The following is a 23,556-nucleotide window of genomic DNA, read 5'->3' as shown; positions in this document are numbered from 1 at the left end:
AATTTTAACTACATACATGTAAGCGAAAGTAGACCTGGAGTCCTTGAAAAGCTCCGAAGCTCAACAATTCAAGCCTCGCCATGTACATTCTGCACCGAGAGAGCAGGCTACAGTTGTGAGGGGGTTGAGGCCATTGTTCGGGTAAAGTGAGACAAATGAGACCCTGGAGAGCACTACTTAGCCACTCATAAAGGTCAGATATGGAGCCACACCAATGGATGCTAATCCTGACCCCGGGGACTGTGTGCACATGCGCCTGTGGATGCAATTGTTTCACAGGCCTGTGACATTTAAACCTGAATAAGCGTACAATCCTGTGTTGCAGAACAGTGTGTACGTGCTCGTATGCCTATTTGGCTGGAAAGCAGCAAGCTTTAGAGCCCACAGAGTTTTAATTAGAAATGGCCTTGGGGGTAATTAAAACATCAGAAGCATTTTTTAAAATTTAGACAACACCAAATGGTTGCTACTGTAAATATTCTCTTCATTTGTATTATGATGTTCCTGGATACATGTTTAAAGCTTCCCAAAAATGCTTTTTATAAAATGAACAGCAAATTTCAGTAACCTTCCTGTGCAGTAAATTATTTAAAAAAAAACAGTCATCTTAAAAATTTCCTATGTATCAGTAGGAAATTATGTTTTGATTACATCGACTATTTAAATGTAAGAATCTCACCTGACAGCAGAGACATCATTAAGATGCTGCCACTGTGTGATATCATTATGAGGCATCACTTTACATTAGCCATTATGTAGGCTAGTCACAGTCTAATTGGCATTGTTGGCATTGTACTAATAACACACTGGCATGCTGAAAACATTCAATCCTTCCCCCTTGTGTCGGAGCTATAAGCTTGTCAGCGGGTCACACTGATTGGGGCACCTGAGAGCCGGTGGCGACGCAATTTGTGAGTTTTAGCTGAATATGGTGGAGATAACGACTGGCGGGTCACAGCAACAGTTCAGCCCACGTGTAATGAGCAGAGAGGAATTCACAATTCAGTTAATGTGTATGTGTGTGTTGTGTGTATACGTGACAGAGAGATAAAGAACTGTATAGATTCTGTTTTGTAGTGCTTACACAGTATGCCGTCACTGTGTCTGAGACTCTGGTTATACTTTACCGATTTTACTTTAGAGAAAACAGATTTTCCTTCATTTAAACATTCAGTTTTGATGTGTCTACCTCAAAATCTATAAAGGCATGTTCTCCTGGTAATCTCCTCAATAGAAACCCATCAAACTCCAGAGACATTTGGATAAAACGCACAGTGGATTCACAGGAAACACACACAACAATTCTACAGAAATATGACCACATACTCTGGTTTAAACCTGTAAACTGAACTGATATAAATCTCATGCAAGATGTACATATACTTAATAAACAAAAAATGCATCTCTCATATTTGGTCATTTCTACTTCACATTGCTTTGTTTTTTTAATTTCTGTCTAAGAAGGAAACTGTCCAGTTATGTTCTCGAGTTCACAAAAATTTGATTAACAATGTAAGTTTACACAACATGAAACATTGAGAGATTACAACTATAAAATAAAAATAAACTAAATGAAGACCAATAGAGCTTTTTTCTGTTATGCTAAGAAATACATTAAAAATCACTACATGATATTATATTGTTGTAGGATACATCATGTATGAAATTGCTAATGATATGAAATCTTACTGTTTTTTTAATCACAAACATCTTTAAAACATTTATAAAATAAATGGTAATTTTTAACTAAGACAATGGATATTACTTTTATCAAAGATTCAGTGATAAATTAACAATTAGTGAACAAAAAACTCATACATGCCTCTACAAAATGAGGGATAAACCCCATCTTGTGGCGAAGAAAAGAACTGCCAATTCATGTATGGTGGTGGGAGGTAAAAACACTGTCAAACAAGACATTTCACTGCATGATGTGAAATGCAGAACCCCTACAAATGTAAAAAAAAGACATAATATGTGCATATTTTACTTCATTAATGGAGTTTGGACTCTTCTCCTCTTATATTTGCCTCCCATTGTTCCCATCACTGAAGCATAATGTGCCATGAAACGAGTGAAGGATATGTAGCAAAAATAGTCAAACACACAGGTATCTTTAATTCAGGGACTGCTTTAAGAAATAACAATTACAAAAACAGACAGTTACTAAATGTGGCGTACCACTTAACCTGAACAAAACTTTGATTTAACATGTCCAAAAAAAAAAAAAAAAGACACTGAATTTAAAAATTTAATTTTGCATTTTAAAAAACTGTTGGCAAAATATGATGAGGAATGGTGACATGTACAGTTCATTCAAAAATCACTGCTATTTGAAATGGACACCTCTATGAAGATGGTACCAATGTATCAGATTTCTTTATGAATATAAAAAAATACATTAAATTATATTAGATTCTTGTCTGACTCTTACCAACTTCATTATTTTGCCAAGTTGTGAAAAAAAAAAAATCATCTTTGCTTTGAACCTTCTGTTTAAAACAAAAGCACAACAATATAAAGCAACTTAAGATCATGTCTTAAAAATGTTTTAATCTAAGTCCAACTGACGATGTGTTTTTTCTAAATGTGACCTCTTATTCCCCCTCACCTTCGCCCTTATCAACCTCCTTGTTGTCCTGCGGCGCATTTTTGTCCTTCTCTTCTTCTGCTGTCTTCTCTTCTTCTGCTGTCTTCTCCTCTTGGTTTGCCTCCGCTGCATCCGTTTTCTCTTTCTGCTCAGTTGTGGTCACGCTGGTTTTTGGTGTGGTCACATCAGGCTTGGGAATGTCCTCTTTCACCACTTCCTGAACATTGTACTTTCTATACAGTGTATAGTCTTTTACCACACTGATGCAACACACAGCCTTGATGACCTCCACAATGATGGTGAGTTCTGGGTTGGTCAAATCCACTTTGTTTTTAGGGTTCAGCTTCCCGACGAGACCTGCAAAAAGACAAAGACGAAAAGGAAAAGTCAGTTCTCCTTCTGTAGCATTTCCATCAACCGTGAAAGACCTAAATATAAACTGGGTCCGAGACTACCTGCGATAGATTTGATGATTTCGTCTCTCTTGTTGTGGCTGCTGTTTCGGGCCTTGAAAGCAATCTGGTAGGTGCCACAGTTTGGGGTTTTGAACCAAGGCTCCAGGAACGTGGTCAGGTACTTCACCATGTCTTCCTGGAAGGCCTTGCATGTTCCAGTTACCTGAATGAGAAAAAAATATCGATTATTTTAGTTCTTATACTTTTAATATTTATTTAAATTGTAATGAAATGGATCAGATCTGCTTCTAAATGAAGTAAAACTGTTCTGAGAACAACCTCGTTAACACAATGATGTGGTGCTAAATGTTTGTTTAACGGTTATGATTTGGATACGTTCACCACATGTCCAACACATTTATAAATGTCTAATAATGAGTTCATTTTAAAACAACTCTTAATTTGTAACATGCATACAAGCTTATCAAGTTTCATCCATGAAAGCTATTCTGCTCCAATGTCCCTCGACATCTTGTGTCAGATTCTTTCTACACTGCATCTGTCAAATCACTTCTACCAGATTAAACACAGTAAGGATTTTAGTTTCTCACCGGCAGCATCCGAAGGATCACTCGGGACTTCTTCTTCTTGGTGGTGTGGAGATCGGACAGGATGTGATGAACCAGCTTGTCAGATTCTAAGAGAAGGAAACCCCCCCCCCCAAATTTTAGCCACAATAATAACAAAAAAAGCAAAAAGTAAAACTCACTGACTATTCTTAGAGTAAAATGCGTACCCAGATTTTGAGTTTTGATGAAGATGACATTGTTTGCCCCACTGTCCAGAGCCTGGAAGCGTCGCTCTTGTTTAACTCCTGACGCTTGCAGCTGCGCCACTTCCTTCTTCAGTGCTACATCAACATCTTCTTCTTCAGCCTCCTCTTCGTCACTACTGCTCCCGTCATTGTCTTGCAACTGTGAACATAAGAATGACAATGTATAAAGACAAAACTAGGTCTTTAATTAATGTGGATTTTTAAATTAATCATTAAATCCATGAAGTGCCAGAAAATACAGAAAAAAGCCCCAAACAGTTTTTCAGAATCTGAGGTGACACATCAACAATCGACAGTCCTGAACTCAAACTGAATCAATTCACAAATGTCTTAAATGTAGTTTTATTTCATCTTTATTTAACCGATGATATAAAACAGACAGAATAAGGAAATATGGACATTTAACGTCTTTGCTTCATACTTGGCAAATTATGAATTAGAGCTACATCTAACGATTATCTTCATTATCAATTAATCTGTCTGTTATTTTTATTTAGCTAATTATTAATTTATTAGCTGTTTGGTCTATAAAATTCTAGAAAATAGTAAAAAAAAATTGTTGATCACTGTTTCTCAAAGCTTGAGGTGCAACCTAAAACACTGTGACCAAACTTTACAACTCAAAGATATTCAGTTTGCTGTTATGGAAGACTAAAGAAACTAGAAAATATTCACATTTACGAAGCTGGAATCAGAGAATTTCATCATTTTTTTCTTGAACAACGACTCAAACCGACTAATTGATAATGAAAATAGTTGCTGACTAATTTTCTGTCAATCAACTACTCCATTAATCGAGTAGTTGTTGCAGCTCTCTTGTGAACTAACTGGCTACTCAACTGTTTGTTTCAGCACTGTCTCAGACTTTCACGTTTTTCAGTTAATTCATAATTCCTGGCTCAAGACTATCAGAAAGGTAGCAGCTATTGAGAAAGAAAGCTGCTTTAAGTTTACTTTACACTACAGTATAAAGTTTGAAGTGTAAAGTCATGTCCATTCAACACCGTACAATAAAACTGTGGCTGCCTCCACTCAATGCACAAAACAAATGTGCAATTAAAAACATAAACTGGCAAAATAAGAATAACTAACTCAGGTTTCACTTTCTGCTGCAGTCACAAGGTGCAGTTCACTTGTTCAACCTGCACAGAAACTTGGAAACTAGAGCAACATAATCAAGGCCTAGTCTGCGGTTTGCGAACCTATTTGCAGATCTCATATGACCTCTGATCCTAAAATGTTTCAAGTACTCACCTTCTCGGGCCCATAGAGCTTGTCTGCGTATTCATTGAGCAGATTGAAGGCCTCCGCGGTGCATTTCCTCTCGTTCATGTTGCATGTGATGAGGATCCCCTGCATTCCCACCTCCAGCTCCCGGGAGCCCTTCCACCGCTTGTTGTGGTGGCCGGCATACCGCTTCTTGTTCCGTTTCCTCGAATCGTTTTGCACGGCTGACATATTATCAAATATGTTTCTAAAGACAATTATACAACCTAAAAACTCGTATTTGAGCTCACTAGCAGCAGGCTACCGTCTTGTTTTGGTTCCTCCCCCTCGGCGTTATTAGCCGTTAGCTCAACAGTTTGGGGCAAACAGAAGCTTTCCGACACTTTAAAGCTACAGCGACTGCAGTATAAAACGTCTGAGGAGTTCACAAAAACATACAACCTGTCCGTCGAAACATGCGTTCAACTTCAAACTGTATCTGTTGAATGAAACGACACCTCATTCAGTCACAACCAGTCAAGGTAGCACGTTTTTTGGTTGTCCTGTACGGCGTGTGAGGAGGGACAAAACAGTGACAGCGTCGCGAAACACAACTATTGACTATTTTTTTGACCAAGTCTTATTATTTAATGATTTTGTTGAATGGATTATCATTTATTATTATCATTATTATTATTATTATTATTATTATTATTGTTATAGGTTCTCAATATATAAATGATTTATGGTATGATGGGTATGTACGGAAGCCGAGAAAGGTCATGCTTACAATTATTTTTTTAATGCTGTTATCTCAAGATCACAAGTTAACTTATCTTGTTATCTCGAAAAAACAAAAGGCCGATTTATTGAGATAACAAGATCATTTATCACGAGATTTATCACGGGTGGAGCTCATTCTCATTTGTTGATTCCTGTCTTCTCCTCTCTCCACCTCTCCCTCACATGGATAGCTCAAATATTCAGATCAGGCACAAGAAGCCTTTAGGGGGCTCTTAAGGACATGGGTTCAAATCTGTCACATGTTGGGTTCTTATTCCCTCTCTCTCTCATTTTCTTGAGAAAAAGGAATAATTAACTCATAATCTCGAGATAACGGCATTAAAAAAAAAAAATTGCAAGCATGGCTGTTTTCGTCTTCCGTAGCTATGTATTGAAATCTAATTGAAATTCAATATATTGACTCCTGGAGTGTAAAGATATTTAGTATATGTTTTTTTTAAATATTTATATACACGTATGTACTTATTTTTAAAAATCTTTTGTATAGTTACTTTAGCTTTGCTGTTATTTCTTGAGGAATGCATAATCAATGTTCCTACTAGAAATTGTACCTTAAGGTCTAAATATTTGTACTTTTAAAAACAAATATTACTGACATAGATAACTGACTGTCTATGTCGTAAACTTTAAATGGAGTCAATGCTCAAACCAAGAACAAAATGAAAACATTGAAAACACAAAGTAAATTATGAGTAAAAATCAGTTTATTTATAAAGATCCACTCAGACATGTTTTCAGACATATAAAAATATTCTGCTTCGAAAATGTCTCATATTCGTTTTCCTCCAAAAAGTTTAAAGCAGTTAAAAATTCCTAAAATTACATCTTCTTCCCCATAACTCAGTATCTCTGAATATACAAATATTCATAGATTTCAAACATTTAAGTCCTACGTCACTGAACTGGATTGGCTTCCAAACTAGTTGTGATGTCAAAAAAATCACACTTGTATGTAAACTCATATTTAAGGTGAGTAAAGAGGAGCTTTTCTCCTTCAGCAGATGAAGGTGAAAAGAGCCTTTAATTGTCAAACTCTGCACAGTGAAACTCATCCACATTAAGTAAAAATAATCAAAACACATTTTTGAGAGGAGGGGGACTTGAAACATTTTATTTGCTCTCCAAATCTCATTTCCAAAATAGTATATTTACTGTACAGCACACAGCTCATTTTTGCATAATTATTAGTATTCATTCTTGATGAATATATTGGCCATTTTTTTCAAAAATTAAATAATTAATGACAACAATTATTATTACTGAATTCATTATCAAGTATTTCATTTGCAATAAATAAAAGCAAACAATTGGCTTTATGACATTTTAACTTGAAGATTCAACATTCATTTTTCAAAATAAAATCAATTAATTAGGTGTTTACGTGTCAAAAGAAAAACAGGCAAACAGTAGCAGCAGAAAAAAAAACCTCCTCATCTCCAATAAAATCTGTTCAGAGTTTTTTCTTTTTTCCTGCATAAAATACATTAATGCAGGAAACGTCTTTGTGAGAACTGACCACAGTTTGCATGTAAGGTGTCTCAAAGTTTATGTGACTGAGGTAGAACGGAGCAGATACGGCTTACAGCTCTTAATAGCTCTTTCTTAGTGATGACCCCTGAGGTGGACGGCAGCTGAGAGTTGAGTTGATGTGACAGAGTGAGACAGAGGACCTGACAGCAGGAGAAGCCACTGAACTGCTCTTCATCAGTGCCGACTCCCACTTAAAGAACTCGCATCCCTTCTGGATCCTGCCGCTGCCCGACCGGCGGACCGCACAGCAATAAAACCCTCTGCCCTGGTTCGGACCACCGTTGGACACCACCTGCCGCTTTGCACGGCGGCCGCACGCGCACAGGGGGGAGGTGATCTTCCCCCCTCCTCCTCCTCTCACTGTCACAGGGATGGAGGATCGATTGGTAGATGAGGAGAGCGTGTTGGTTGACAAAGAGGAGAGAACATTCTTGGAGAAATTAAGAGAACCACGTGAGGAGGGAGCCTGTTTTGCTGAGTCAGTGTAGATGCTGAAGGACGACTTTGGAGTCTTTGTGTGTTGTGTGATGGTTGCTCTGGGTCTGACAAATGAGGTATTAGGGGTGGAAGTTTTCTCTGGGGCAAAGGGCTTCAGCCTGAACATAGAGGGTGTGTTTATTTTAGAGTTTTCATGTGACACATGTGGCTTCTCTTGGCGCAGCAGAGGGGTTTTCACTCTTGATTTTTGCTGATTGGATTTGGAGCTCCAAGTAACAGTTTTAGGCACAGCAAAGTAAACTTCCGGCTCCGAGATCCTTGAATGAGTCATCTTATTAAACTGACCAGAGACGTTAATGTGGGATCTTACCCTTTTTGTAGTGTCAGACATTGTGGATGACTCACTGGTCTCCATCCTTTGAGTTTTAGTTTCCCTTAATGTGACCTGACCCGCTGGTGAATGTGAATTATCAGGCTCTTCCGACACATAACACCTGCCGTCAACATCTGATACGTACTCTAATTCTCTATCCGTTTCGATGCTGGCATCGTCACCCACCAACACCACATCGTCATATGAACCACACCTGTCCTCGGTTTCCACTATAAGTTCTGCGCCTTCCTCGTCCTTCACAAGTCCCGCTGTTCTTGAGGTCTGGTTTTGCTGAGGCGGGTGGGAGAGGCCGCCAATAGTAGTAGAACACATAAGAAGCCTGTTGTTGTTGTTGTTGTTGTTGTTGTGTGGTGAAGGACAGATGCTCATAACTGAAGAGGAAATATTAGTGACAACCTCTGCTGTAACTGACCTCCTACTGATGCTGCTGATGCTGCTGCTGCGTCCCCATAGTGGTGTCGTCGTACCATTCAGCAGCGTCTTTGGTGAGACCAGGCTTTGAACAGATTCTTGAACTGACCTTGAGTTCTCCTCTGTGTTTAAAACTCTAGTATTGCTCTTTGTACATAATTTTATCTGACCGGCTTTGACAGGAATCTTGGATGATGAGGGTTTATTTGTGGTACTCGTGTTTTCCTCTTTATCCGTGTTGGGTTTTTCTGTCTTGTGAGCGGGACAGGTTGAGTTTCCAAACATGGGTTTGACCGTTGATGGGGTCTATGAGAAGAAGACAACATGAGGGATATAATCAGTAACGCACAAAATATCACCTGTAGCTGCTTTTTCTTGAAACTGTATTGTCAAATTAAGTCTCAAGAAAGATTTATTTCACATTTTACACTGCATCAAGTACAAAAGTCTAAAACCTGGAGCAGATAAAAAGCAGGAAGATAAACAACCCAGTTATATATTTGTTTATTTATATAAGAAAACTTTACAGCACATTTAAAAATTCTACATCTTGAGACTTTCTGAAGCAAATAAGCTTCATCCATCATCAGTCATCATCCATAACAGGTTTTGCTTGGGGAGGCTGAAGGGGAACCGGGGATTTAGGAGTCAGGATGCGTCGTTGGACGGCCACTCACCCTGTCCAGGCTCCTCGTGATCTTCATCACACACCCATCCCTCATCATCCGTGCTGCCAGCTGAGCTGTATTTCTGGCATCATCCACACCTGAGGAAAGATGGACAACAAGAAACACATGAAAACAGAAAAAAGGGAATTAAGTTGTGGGTATTTTATATATAGAATTATCAGGAACAAAGCAAAAGCAAAACTTTAGCTTTTTTTGTACCAGAATGTTCTCTCCCAGAAAACTGTATCCCAAGATCTTGTAGTGCCCCATTCAGGCCTTTTGGTTTTCTGTTGTAAAACAGCTGTAGAGAAAAAAGGTTTTATCACAACATGAGAAATCTTGATTTGAACAAGGACAGAAAATGTAATCAGTGGCTGTTGGTCAGAAAAATAAGAAATCTGAGCGCATGACTTTTGGCTGTGGTAACGAAAGATAAGTATCTACTATGTTTGAAAGTGGAACACGAGCCACCTAGTGGGCAGCTTTTGGTTAGCAGAACTGGTGCTGCAGGAAGAACTGATGAACAAACTAAACTATTAATACTAGTAAGTAATTGATAAATTAATCAGTTACAAAATAAACTGTTAGAAACAGCCATAAAAATAAGGGGGGAAGCATTAAAGAGAGCAGAGGTTGAAAGACAAAATGACTGAGCATCCACTTACCCTGTATGTGCTCCTCAGGTCTATCCAGCTGTTGAGAACATCAGGTTTATGGATCTGCTTACGTTTACACTCGTACTGCAAACAAACTCCAAGATCCCAGTCTGATACGCAACGTAGATGGAGGCACATTAAAATGAACAATGTGTTTCAACTTAATTTGTCCATTTAATATCTCAAAATTGTAAAAACTCAAATATGTTGTCTTGTTGATGTTGCCCTACCATTACATATTTGTATTTACAGATCCAAAAATTATTCAGTGTTTTTGTACAAAATTTGTAATGTTTGAAGATAAAAGTGTATTTTTTTGTTGATTTTAAGTGTCATCTTGCCTCCAAAACAGCAAAGAAACTCCTTAATTGAGGCAGTGATTGATTGCGATGAGGCTTACTGGGGTTTATCACCAACAATATATGCTAACTCTGACCTTGGAGAGTCGTAAACACATACAAATGACTTTTACCTGACCATGTGAGGAAGGTACACAGTTTTTGAGAGGGTGAAGGTGCAGAACATCTCTGTTGTCTGTTGGGGAAGACCACACCCATCTGAAGCTGCAGGTTTTGCAGCCAGCGGCTGAAGCGAGAAAGACAGATCTGGAGGGGGATCCCTGCCTCAACTTGCATCTGTAAGACAGGGAAATAAAGCTGTCAGATGTATTGTAAAACAATCAACAGTAAAAAGCACCAGGAGGTACATTGGTATCTTTGTAATTGTGTGTTTATTCCTTTGTACAGACACCTGCGTAATCCCTGTCAGCTCAGTGCAGAACTCGGACAGAACGGGGCGCTCTTGAGGTTGAACATATGTGTGAAACTCAGACTCGACCTCCCCTGTGGACGTGTTCAACAGAACAGCAGGAAACTCAACTGCACAAAAGGAGGAAAGTAGAGAAGGACAGGTGTAAGATTTGGTGAGGAGGAGTGGTCCTCAAATTAAATTAGGGCTGTAACTAACCATTAGTTTAATCATAGATTAAATTGTTGATTATTTAATTTATTATTATTTTTTAAATTGGTTGTTTGGCCCATAAAATGTCAGAAATGATGAAAAATGCTGATCACTGTTTCCCAAAGCCCAAGATGACGTCCTCAAATGTCTTGTTTTGTTCACAGTTAGAATCAGAATCAGGTTTATTGCCAAGTAGTTTTACACATAATAGCTTTGGTGTCAGTCCACAACAGTTCACAACCCAAAGATATTTAGTTTACTGTCATAGAAGACTAAATAAATCAGAAATGATTCACATTTTAGAAGCTAGAATTAGAGAATTTGGACATTTTTTTCTTAAAAAAAATGGTGTCTTGAGTTATATCGTTTCAAAGTCATTCCTCAGGAACTTACTAATTTCTTGGCTGTAGTTGTTTTTCTCTCTCCAGCAAGTGGACTCAAAATCAATCACAATCAGGTAGGAAAATATTTGATCTGAAAAACAAACAAACAAACAAACAAACAGTATTATATAATGTCACAAATAATCCAATGTGAAGATGTAATGCCAGTGAGATCTAGTGTAGGCCTAAACATGCTCTTTCTGTACACACATTATCAAATTAAATCAATCAATTTCAAACTTACTTGACACCACTGGTTTCTTTAGTCCTGTGGAGGACTGACTGCGCTGCCTCAACAGTCCGAGCTCTCTGTGCAGAGAGATTGAAGAGTCTTTATCATGTACAGTAAATCTAAAACCAACTAAATTCGTGATGTTTTGCAAGAGCTTAGCTGTAAATTAGTAAAATACAGCACTACTACATCTTATTGAATAAAATGCTTAGGAGAACAAGCATTGTTGGCCAATTTAAACACAAATAGCTCAAGTTTTAAAACGATATTCAAACGCTGAACCTAACACAAATGTTTAAACTAGTTATTTAAATATCCAAGGCTAACCAAAACGTTTCTTCGTCTTTCCAGTTTATTTGTGTTAGCTGTTCAGCCAACAGGCTAGTAACGGATAGTTTATGTTACTTACTTGGCCAGTTTTTTTGTAGCCATAAGTGTTCCTTAAATTCAGAGCACCGAGGATTTTTGTTGCAATCTTTACAGAAAAAAAGTGAAACTATTAGCGGGTCCTGCTTGTATATTGATTTAAAAACGCAGTAATAATCGCGCTGCTTTTTTTAAATGCGCATCCATTATTCTAGTCTCGATTGGTTATGACTGCAAGTCAGCGAAATCAACTGCAGAAAGTTAGTCGATCGTGTAAAGCGTACGAAGTTTATCGAAAAAGAACGAACTGCTTTTCCGGTTTTGCCGTGCGATATCAAAATAAAACCATGAAGTTCTGGTCTTAACGCCGCGTATGAAAAAATAAGGCTACATACCGACATGGAGTCAGTTTGATCTGGATAGTGTGATTGTTTTCAGACGAAATACCGTCGAATATCGCAATTTTAACTGCACAGCATGAACCGACTGAAAGACCTGACAATTATTTTAAAGGTACGAAACCGGAAGCAGCGCCAGTACTTTTTAGTCGCCTTATTTTTTTCCACACCCGCATTCTGCGAAGACCCGCCCTACTCTGCCTCTGATTGGCTAGTACTCGTTGCCTTCGTTGGTTAGATTGGTTAGTTTTAAGCAAGAAGGTAATAATATCAGAGCCTCAGCCAATCAGAAGAAGAGTAGGGCGGGTCTTCGCAGAATGCGGGTGGAAAGAAAAAAAACGTCGTTTAGTTGCAGTTGTAACGTGTAGCAGCGGCTGTGTTTTGGCCATGTGTTTTTAGTCTGGTGGTGGAAAGACATGAATTTGGAAGTCCCTGGACCAACAGCTTTTGGTATATATATTTTTTATTATTCGCTTATGTCCTCATATATATAAGAAACGCATAAATACTTGTAAATTATATGTATAAAGTCTAAAGAGTTGTAGCTACATCGTTGCTGTAGTGTCTTCTGTGTATCTTATTAATGACACACGCAGAAACCCCTCAAATAAAAGGCTACAGGTAAAGCCTAAAGCTTTCTTCTGTTGCTTGACACCTGCAGCATAAATCAACCAAGCTTATCATGAAACAGTCACTATATATGCTTCTAACAGTCACATGTCCCATATTAGGATACAGCACAAGACAAGATCATGTCAACTTGCTTCTTATACCCATAATAGCTGTGTGTTTAAGTGTTAAATCAAATCACCAGGATGTTATTCTAAAATCCTTTTGGGTTTACAATAGGTCTGCAACTAATGATCAAATTGTCTGAAAAGAGTGAAAAAATGTCCATCACAAGTTACTTATAGCTGAAGGTGATGTCATTAAATTGTTTGTTTTGTCCACTAACTCTTCAGAATTCAAAGAAATTCAATTTACCATCACATGAGAGAAAGAAAAGCAGTAAATCTTCACAAGTGACATCTGTACATGTGGTAAAGTTTGGCATTTTTGCTTGGAAAAAATAATATAGCAATTATCAGAGTAGTTGCCAATCATTTTTAAAGTTTATCAACTAATCTTGCAGCTTTAGCTTCCAACATCTTGTACAGTCGCCTAGTACTTCCTCTGTTCTAGTGTTCAGAATATGAATCAGTCAAAAGTTGCCTGTATGTCTGGATATGATCAATCAATAGTGCCAATATAACATCTGAGTTTTGGTACCAATACCAGAACAATACTTACAATACTTGACATTGAGGAATATGTTTATCTACAGAAGCCTTTCTCTCTTTTCTGACTCAGATGTCTATGATGTAGTTAGAAATATTTAAACTGTGATTAAGGGTTTTAAGATATTTCCTGTAATAGTGATGCATCAGGTTATGGGGGAAATGTAGCCTATATTGAAAATACCCACTGACAAAACTGATTTTCTAGCATATTCTCTGTTTATTTTGTCTTAGCACAAAGTTACCACACTTTAAAATATAGTAAAAAAAAAAAAAAGAAAATAATTTCAACAGTCAAAGTATAATTAAACAACACAACACAATGAAAATAGTTGACAATTAAGTTTCTGTCATTGACTAATCAAGTAACTGATTAAGCAACCAATCGTTGCAGCTCTAATTGATACCGAGCCCAAGTTACCAAAACACATTTACATTCATAAGCGCCTAAAACAATGTAAATAAAAAGAGGAGCGTGTATAACTCTAGATGTGTTCAAATGATACAGCTCACATTTGACAGCTGCCAGGACACAATACCATCTCAAATATCTTTTTATATCTCCCAGTAGAAACATCTGCTTGAACATGGAGTCTTCATCATCAACATCGTGCAGCAGAAAGAAAAGAAAGAACATCTCCCCCACGGCACATGAGACGGCCAAGAGATTAAAAAGTGGGCAGGAGAATGATGAAGCAGTGGAGTGTGGACGTACCTCCTGCTCACCGAGGATCTCTGTGCTGCCTGAAAGCCTCCAGCAAGCAATTACACTGAATGAGCTGACAGAGCTGCTGCATTATGCCGCTCTGGGGAAAACAGGTGGCATCAAACAGCCCAGGTAATGACTGTAATTATCTGTAATGTACTAATACTGTGTCCCTGCACCCAAACATGTGTCTAAAATATCTAATGTAAGTATTTTGCCTTGTAGTTGGTGTCGTCTTCACCACCAGAGGAAGGTCAAAGGTGTGAATGTTGTGCTGGTAGAAGGTCTCACCCAGAGTCACTTCTACAAACACTACCTCAGCCTGCGACACCTCAGGACCAACTACACCACTGTAAGTAACCAGAGGGGATGTAAACCATAGTGATAGATTATTTATTGGGACAAGTTCTACTCAAACTGTCAGTGTTTTGGTTTAATACTTGTCCTTGTTTTTTATCTGACTGTATTAGAGGGTCACCTTCACTCCATCATCTAACAACCTTGCGTCTGGAATCTTCAGGAGTGAACTTCCTAAATTTGACTGGTCATCTGTTTCCCAAACAGACAAGGAAAAGAGCGCCTTGCATAAAGGTGAGAATTGTGTATGTGCATATGTGGAATGTGCTGGAAAATACAGTAAATGCCTACATTTTCAGTATAACATGAGACCAGTACTTGTCTTGGAAATCGTGATAAAATCGTGACGTAGCCCAGAGTCTGAACTCACAGATATGCTGCACATATATGTGCATCGCTGATAAACATCTATAAAGCCGCTTAGAAATGATAGAAAAAAGACACTTGCTATAACTATAGAACTTGTCTGAGAAGTTTTCTTCAGTATCAAAGTCATCCAGTTATAGTTGTCTGTACATTTATGGTACAGGAACTTATAATACCTAATTCAACATACTTTTAATGGTGCCAAAATGTAGTAATTATAATAATTTTGTTTGCATAGCACTTTTAAATATTATACTAAGTGCCTGACAGAGCAAAAGAACACTGAAAGATTATAATAAATCAAACATAGGATGAACCTCAAACAAACAAATATAGGCTCAAGTTGTAGCCCATAGTGTCCACAACTCACTGAATCCATGGCAACGTTATACTTCCTGTTCACATGTTCCCTGTCTACACTCCCCAAAGCATTATATGGGTTAACACTGTAGCGGCTGTGGCTCAGAGGCAGAGCAGGTCGTCCACTAATCGGAAGATCAGCAATTCGATCCCTGGCTCTGCATGTCGAAGTGTCCTCGGGCAAGATACCGAACCCCAAATTTGGGGTTTGAGTGTTCGGAAGACTAGAAAGGTGCTGTATCAATGCATCCATTTACCGTTGTACATGATTATGACTGACACCCAATACAGCTAAGACACAGATCATGAAGATCCATTCCAAATCCAGCAACCCCATCCTCATGAACAACAATAGCCTGGAAGAGGTGGAGTGTTGTGGACATCAAGGCAAGGATGGTGTTTAACATGCTCAGAAAGATCTGGAGCTCAAAAAACATCTCAACAAACACCAAACTGGAAATCTTTAACAACACCAAGCAGGTGTTGCTGTATGGATCGGAAACATGGAGGACAACCAAGCAAACAACAAACAGACTACAGACGTTCATTAACACCTGCCTAAGAAGTATATTCAAAATCTGGTGGAGAGACAAAGTAAGAAATGTGGATCTGTGGAGGAGAGCAGGCCAGGATCCCATTACCTTACAGATTCTGGGGAGAAAGCGGAGTCGGATTGGGCATACCCTCAGAAAACCTGCCACAAACATCAGCCGACAAGCCTTGACATGGAACCCACAGGGAACAAGAAAAAGAGGTCGACCCAGGAATAGCTCGAGGAGAGATGCCCAGGCGGAAATAACTAGAAGTGGGCTCAACTGGGGAGATCTAGAGGGAATCGCTAGTAATCGAGTGAAATGGAGGTCATTTGTCAATGGCCTGTGCTCCTTGGAGGAGCAAATGGCCCTAAGTGAATGATTATCCTCCGAATCAAAGTAAGACAAGGAACAAAGAATAATAAAAAGAGGGACAAAATCTGTTAATATGAGCTATCTATCAGTATTTTTATGACATTACTAATGGTCAGAGTTATATTATATTTGCCATTTGAAAACCAGTGAAGGATTATCACCAGTTATTACCACAGTGTCAGACTTTGAAAACCCTCGATGTAGCCTAAATGACTTTTCTTCTTCCAGATTTTGAAAGGCAGTGTTACAATTGAGTGTTCAAATTTTCTGTATTCATGAAACTGTTGCAGATGGTAGAAATGAACAATTAATGCTTCTCTCTGCTTATTGGGTCAAAGTAATCTTCTCTAATATTCACTCACTCACATATTGAGGCATTTTTGTCAATAATATTGTGCGTCTCTCTCTCGTTGTTCACTGTGTGTGTTATTGTGCTCTGCTGCAGGACTGAAGAATCACCCTGTAATCATCAAGTTTGGGACAGAGAGGAGAGGACTGACAGCGTATGTTTTCACCCAGGAGGAGATGATCAAGAAGCACTACCCTGTTAAAGGTGAGTCTCTCTCTCTTTCTCTCTTTCTCTCTTCCTCTGTCTTGCTGCCTCTCTCCGTCGTCCCCTCCTCACCTCCTCCTTCTTTTGTTTCCTTTGACTCAGGAATGCCGGGCTTTGAGGAATTTATTTGCACAGATAGTGATGATTTTGTCACTGACAGCAGCCCTTTGTACGGACTCGACTGTGAAATGGTGAGATGCGTTTCATCCTTTTGCCATGTTTGACATTTACACTCTGTGCACTTTACTTGATATATTGTAGATACATGTCATTGACCCTTTAGTGTTGTGTTTCCAGTGTCTAACAGAAAAGGGATATGAGCTGGCCCGGGTTTCTCTGGTGGACAGCGACGGCAAGTGTGTGCTGGACGATCTGGTGAAACCTGAGAACAAAATCCTCAACTACCTCACCAAGTACACACACACACACTCATACACACATGCTTTCATATTATTGATAAACAACATCACTGTGTTAAAATGCTACAACGCATTTCTGTCGCCTATGTCATCGGCTGCCTCCTGATAGGTTCTCTGGTATCACTGCAGCGATGTTGCGGCCAATCACGACCACCCTCCGGGACGTTCAGGCGAAGCTCAGGATGCTGTTGCCGCGGGACGCAGTCCTGGTGGGCCACTCCATCAACAACGACCTCATGGCTCTGAAAGTGAGTGACTACTGACATTTTGGTTTCAGCTCGTAACAGCTACGAAATGATCAGGTGAAGCTTGTTTAGTAGAAAGTGAAGTTTGTTTAGTAAGCACAAGTCTTTCCATTTCTCTCTTTGTCTCTCTGATTTGTCTTCTAGTTTTACATTTTCTAAATATGCTGCTTTTCTAAAATACTGAGGTGTACTAAACCAAGTTATTTTTACTCTAGAGGGACATCAAGCACAGATGCATGTTTTTTTTTTCATTAAAAACACATTTTGACCTGTACTGTGTGTCGTCTTCCCTGCAGCTGATCCACCAGCATGTAATTGACACTTCGCTGCTGTACAGGAGAGAGTTTGGACAGAGGTTTAAGCTCAAGGTCCTGGCTGAGACAGTGCTGAAGTAAATTCTCCCTTTCTATCAAGCTCTCTCTCTTTCTACCTCTCTGTGTCTCTCGCCCACCGTGGCTAACAATTTAAATTTCCGCTCATCTCCCAGGAGGCAAATACAAACTGAAGAGAAGAAGGGTCACAATCCTATTGAGGATGCTCTGGCAGCCCTGGAGCTGGCTCAGTACTTTATTAAAACAGGACCTCTTCAGGTAACACATTACGAACACACACACACACACACACACACACATACACACACACACACACAGTTGATATAACATTTTCATGTGTATGCTTGCTGTCAGGTTGTAGAGCTTCATCTGGAGGAGCTGTGGGGATACACAATAGTAGAGGAGTCCGCTGACTGTACACCTGCTGCACCCACACCAAGTAACAGGTACCAGGTAACATATTACATACTGTTTAGACTTATCTGTATTGTTTACATCTTACTACAGACACAGGAAACTTAACAACCTGAAAACACTGTGGACGCACATTGTTTTCTTTTTGTAAACAGCATTTTCAGATCTAACTGGCTCAGAGTGGACGTAGTGAGTCAGTCTACAGATTTTTATAACTCAGTCTGTTTCTTTTATTCCTAGTTTGATGTGATTTAGTTGTCAACTAGAACCCTTGTGAAGTAGCTATGTGATAGATTTAGGGGAAAACATATACTCCACTTGTTGTCTTCTTCATAAAACCTCATCAAATAATAAAAATGATCTTTCTTGTGCAGGTTTGCTGACATATTGCAGACACTTGGCAGGTCAGTGGCCTTTTTAGGAAAACGTTCTGACGTCGCCCTGCCTCTGTCCAATCAGCAGTGGCACAATTCTGACAAAGAGGTGAGACTTTCAGATCGTGTCTAAGGTGGTTTTGATTCCAGTGCAACTGATGTGATGGGACCGTCTTGCTTGAAACCCAAAATTAGCTTGTTTTTCTTTTATTTCTTGTGTGCATTAGTCTCAAATCGTTTTTACTATTTACATTTGTTCTGTCTCATTATTGGCTTGTCAGTCATCTGTAAAGCACTTTCGATTGCATTAACCTGTACGAAAGGTGCTATACAAATAAAGTTTGATTGATTGACTGGTTTCCTACACAAAGTAGTATTGATCTATTTTCATTTCTGGTGCACATACAGCAGGTGCTCATAAAGGTTTGGCAGTTTACCTGTTTGTTAGGTATTAAGACCTTTGTCTCCAAGTACCTGGTTTTGATGGAAAATCTTTAAAGCAACAAAGCAAAGACAGATTAATTAAGTTGCTACTTATTGATAATATTTTAGACCGGGACCAATGATTGTTTTCATTATTGATTAATCTGCCAATTATTCAGTCATTGGACGCCAAAAAATAAGGAAGAAATGGCATTCATAATTTCTCAAAGCCCACAGTGATGCTTGTTTTGCCAGATTTATTTGTCCAAAACCTTAAGATATTAATGTTAAATATATTTTTTTGTCAAATATGAAGAAAAATACAAAAACATTTGAGAGGCTGAAACCAAAGAACATTCAGCATTTCTGCTTGAAAGACGACTTAAATGATGGATCAATTATCAAAATAGTTGCAGATTAATTTTTTGCAGATTAGTTGCAGATTAATTCATTTTTTGGTCAATTAATCGGTTAATTGTTCCAGCTAATCATATTATAGGTGACTGTATCATGTGCCAGCAGCAAATCAGAAGTGACAGGCTGCACCTTTCTGCATATTTGCTCTGTTTTTCTGCTTCTTCTTCCACTGGCTTGTGTCTTGTTCCTCTCTTCTTTTCCATCAACATTCTGTGCGAAACTCTTCTTCTTCTCTACTTATTCATACTTCATCATTTTTCCTTCAGGTAGTGGCTGCTTTCAGGAGACAGACCAAGTGTCCGTTCTTCTCTGTGCTCCAGTTCTCTTCTTTTTCAAAACAACTTCAGAGTTTCTTCCCTCATCAGGAGCAGCAGTACCAGAGGGTGAGGCATTCATTCAGATCATGTGTCATTTTTCAGTGTCTGACTGTCATTTTTACAAACTATTTACCGTGTTTGTTAATCCTGCAGGTGCGTGCAAAACTTCGAGATATGTGTGTAGTGTTTGCGGGGCCGCTCCCCGCTGGCTTCTCTGAGAGAGATGTGAGGCGGCTGTTTCGTTGCTGTGGATCGGTTCAGAAAATCAAAATGCTGAACACAGCTGTCAGGGTACGTCTCACCTGCAGTACAGTCCTCCATTTTACATTTAATAAACTGCTATTTGGTGATAATTACTGCTTCTGTTCATTTATATAAAAGGAAAAGTGATGAAATGTTTAATCTGATCTGTAAATTATTCTAATTGTCTTTTTCTATTGTGGTAGAAAATATCGTTTCTGTTATCTGTTTATATAAATATAATTGTGTCCTCTGCTCCGGTTCCTGTTAAACTGTTTGTTCTTCTTCCTCTGTATGTGCTTTATTAATCTCATCTGTCCTTTCTGACAACGTTTGTTGTCCAGGTCCATGCAGAAGTCGAGTTCGAGCAGCTGGAAGGAGCTCTGCTGGCTTTAAAAACTTTGAATGGACTTAACGTGCAGGGACAGTCCATCAAGGTAACTCTCTTCCCTTTTTCTTTCTGTTTCTTCCCTTTTACATTACAGTTAAACATTTGGAGACTTCTGTACCTCCAGTATACTGTATTTGATCGCATGTGTGCATTTTCTAGGTGCAGAGGCCTGTTTATGAGTCGACGCTGGACCTGGATCTGACTCTTGATGCTTTGAGGGGTGACGCTCTCAACACCAGTCACCTCTATGCTGTTAAATTAAACTCCAGTATGGCTGAGAACATGCACATTTCTGCAAAAGTTAACGGGCACACTAAATGTTCAGGTGTCACTCATGTTCAAACAGCGAACAAGACGCCTCCTGCTAAAATAAACGGTCACTATTCTGAGACTGAGTCAACTGCAGCAAAGCAGTTTCCTACCACAAAGTCTAAACTGTCTGAGGAGAAACTCAGAGAAACATTTGGCCAGTTTGGTACAGTGGAGAGAATCTTCCTGCCTGCCAAACCTGGAAAACACGCAAGACATGCACGCATCAGTGAGTAAACAGCTACAATATGAATTATCTCTTGTTGTATGTGTTCTTTTCTGACCTGAGTGTGTGTGGTTGACAGAGTTTGATAGTTCAGAGGGGAAACACGCGGCTCTCAGCTCCTCTGAGGACCTTTGGAAGGAGCACTACCTCATCTGTCCATCCCTGACTCCACCTCACTTGCCTTCATGGGTTGCCATGACAACTCCTGTGACTTCAGTGGGAGCTAATGGGGTCGCAGCAGAGGACGAGGAGAGGACCCACATGCACACCAGCTCGCAGGTAAGCAAACTACAATAATTATTAGTTATTATTAAACTATTATTTTCTTTTTTGTAAGTGCTTTAAAAGTTGTGTGTGAAAACCACAAGATGGCAGCAGAAGATCCTTGAACATAGTCCCATTGTTCTGGCTTTCAGCTGTCAGGATCAATTCTCAGATTTTTTCTTCTCACAGAGGAAACGGAGCTTTTGAAATGTAGGCTCGCTTTATTTGTCATGACTTGCTTTCATGATGAAAACTAAGCGATTACAAGCAATGTAATAATGCTTTGTGTAGACTTTGACATTTCTCTGTCCTTGGAGAAGTGTTGGACGTGTAATTATTGTGATTTTTGTCAAAGTTGGTGTATGTTAGAGTACAAGTACATTGCCAAAAATATTGTAATAAAGTACATATGAGGAAGTGATTTAGTACTTCTGTGATTAGATTTTTCTGAGGTGTACAGTTTATGATATATAGCACATATGTGATGACAGCTTGTTTTACGTGTAGGACCAGGAAACGGAGCTTATGATGAAGAAGTTGGACAGGCGCCTGGGGAAGCTCTTCAGATCTCTCCCAGAATGCACTTTGTCTGTGGTTGTGCTGCTCGGACGTACCAGGTGAGGTGTCTTGACTCTTATGTTAAAGAAATTATTATCATCATTATCTCTCATTTTTCAGATTTGTTTTTATTTTATTTTTGCATTTGTCTTTATTTATACAATAATTAATTGATTACAAAAAAAATATTTGAAAATATTTTTTCTTCCATCTCCTCTTCCTCAGCGCTCATGGACACCTTCCTGGTTTGTGTCTTATGGAGGTCAAGCAGGAATCTTGAGGAGTGTAAATCTACGCTGACAGTCAACTGATGCCTGATCCTGCGTGCCACCTGGACCAAGTGAAAGCAATAAAGATCAAATAAATATAAATGAAGATACAAATAAAACAATTAAGATATAAAATCCATCAATGAAGTATAAAATAAACACCTCAGACTTCTGTTTTCACTGAAACACAATCCGTCTGATATACGCAAGTTCAAGTCAAATGCTGTTAAAAATAATTTGTTGTTTCCTGGAAACAATCAGAGCTGCAGTAAAAACTAACATTTGCCTTTGGTACAATATTTTCTTTTTCTCTGAACTATAAATCCCCCGCATATGTGATTATTATCGGACAAAATCATGAAAAGTGCAATCATGGAAGCACAAAACTCAGCACGTACTGAAGTATAGTACTTCCAAGTATTTCCAGTTTGTTTGTCTTGCATTAGTTTGTTTTACTGGAAGACAATCAGACAGCAGTTTCATGAAGTCACAATGAACCCAAGACAGACAGGATAATACATCATGTTAGCTGATTGTATAATAATATTAATGTAATTAAGTGAAATGTCACTTTAAACTTGAGCTGAAGAGTTTTAACTATGAGCAGGATTTACCAACCTGATCTATGCATTTTGATACTGAAACATTAAATTGTTTTAATGTCTTGACTGTTGTCTTTTCATTATTGACTTTCAGCACCACAGTCCAGCTCCTCATCGTCATGGTTTTAAATTTGTATCGAAATTTAGAAGCCAAAGCCGGAAACTGAAGTGAATAGTAGCCTTTGATTTTTCTTTATAACCTTTCAAACTCTTGACATTGATAAGAATATGTGACGCTTAAGGATCAATGAAAAGTGTTTTACAGAGCAACTTTGTTGTACTGTGGTAGTACCAGTGTTCCCTAATTTTAGCAATATTTCACTTGAATATAAGTAGTTAATTACATTTTACTTCAAGTATAGTTACACATTAAAAAAACAATACTTAAGTCAAAAATGGTTCCCAGAGCTCAATTTGTTTTACACAACAAGGGAAATCAAATGTTTTATGATCAACATCATCTTGTGTCTTTACCAGAACCTTATGAAGAACTGTAAGTTAGGCCATATAAAAAAGCAAGTGTATTTTAAATATTTCAGTCTGTATATGAAAGCTCACTATTTTTCAATTCAGTCTTAAAATAATGGTTAGGCACCCAAATTAACTGGCACGTTTTTCTTACTGTAATCATTCCTCCTGTTCATACTGACCATTAGATGATCCCTTCATAATGCACTTACAATGTAAGTGATGTGGGGCCAAAATCCACAGTCCTCCTTTGGTGCAAAAATGTATTTAAACATTTATTTGAAGATAATGAGGCTTCAGTTGTCCAAATTACTGAAATCAAGTCAATATCTTTCAATGTCACCGTCTTTTTTAGTGCCAAAGTCTCTCATTTGGTTACAATCCTTCCATTGCAGCTGAGCAGGACTAAAATGATATTCACTGTGGATTTTGTCAACCATTACTTATATTGTAAGAATGTTTGGAGGTGATCTTCTACTGGTCAGTTTGAACAGG

The 23,556-nt window shown here is 38.6% G+C and overlaps 3 protein-coding genes across 4 annotated transcripts; 1 reads left to right on the top strand and 2 right to left on the bottom strand.

Annotated features, from left to right (window-relative positions):
* Positions 1-2,095: 2,095 nt before the first annotated feature.
* Positions 2,096-5,606, bottom strand: thumpd1 (THUMP domain containing 1). The gene is made up of 5 exons (XM_044347560.1): positions 5,075-5,606; positions 3,782-3,959; positions 3,597-3,682; positions 3,046-3,208; positions 2,096-2,947 (listed from the first exon to the last, which is right to left on the bottom strand). The coding sequence occupies exons 1-5, from the start codon at positions 5,276-5,278 to the stop codon at positions 2,598-2,600; spliced, it is 981 nt and encodes a 326-aa protein (XP_044203495.1). The 5' UTR covers positions 5,279-5,606; the 3' UTR covers positions 2,096-2,597.
* A 1,321-nt stretch (positions 5,607-6,927) lies between these two features.
* Positions 6,928-12,138, bottom strand: eri2 (ERI1 exoribonuclease family member 2). Its single transcript, XM_044347558.1, has 9 exons — positions 11,912-12,138; positions 11,515-11,579; positions 11,281-11,361; positions 10,678-10,805; positions 10,400-10,562; positions 9,937-10,037; positions 9,491-9,572; positions 9,281-9,369; positions 6,928-8,909 (listed from the first exon to the last, which is right to left on the bottom strand). Exons 1-9 carry the CDS (start codon positions 11,932-11,934, stop codon positions 7,419-7,421), a joined length of 2,223 nt encoding a protein of 740 aa, XP_044203493.1. The 5' UTR covers positions 11,935-12,138; the 3' UTR covers positions 6,928-7,418.
* A 466-nt stretch (positions 12,139-12,604) lies between these two features.
* On the top strand, positions 12,605-22,659 carry LOC122979804 (RNA exonuclease 5-like). Of its 2 annotated transcripts, none has more exons than XM_044347552.1 (19): positions 12,605-12,716; positions 14,112-14,381; positions 14,475-14,601; positions 14,720-14,840; positions 16,686-16,793; positions 16,896-16,984; positions 17,091-17,206; positions 17,322-17,460; positions 17,754-17,848; positions 17,945-18,047; positions 18,144-18,235; positions 18,578-18,686; positions 19,684-19,800; positions 19,888-20,025; positions 20,319-20,411; positions 20,525-20,903; positions 20,980-21,179; positions 21,672-21,781; positions 21,948-22,659. In XM_044347552.1, exons 2-19 carry the CDS (start codon positions 14,131-14,133, stop codon positions 22,000-22,002), a joined length of 2,442 nt encoding a protein of 813 aa, XP_044203487.1. In that variant the 5' UTR covers positions 12,605-12,716; positions 14,112-14,130; the 3' UTR covers positions 22,003-22,659. The 2 variants fall into 2 exon arrangements, with proteins under 2 accessions (XP_044203487.1, XP_044203488.1); XM_044347553.1 differs by having other exon boundaries at positions 12,611-12,716; positions 14,115-14,381.
* Positions 22,660-23,556: the final 897 nt, after the last annotated feature.

The sequence above is a fragment of the Thunnus albacares genome, chromosome 3 (assembly GCF_914725855.1).
Source record: "Thunnus albacares chromosome 3, fThuAlb1.1, whole genome shotgun sequence".
In the NCBI taxonomy this organism is placed as follows: Eukaryota; Metazoa; Chordata; class Actinopteri; order Scombriformes; family Scombridae; genus Thunnus; species Thunnus albacares.
The sequence above is the reverse complement of the archived record's forward strand: the minus strand, read 5'-3'. Positions and strand labels throughout refer to the sequence as shown.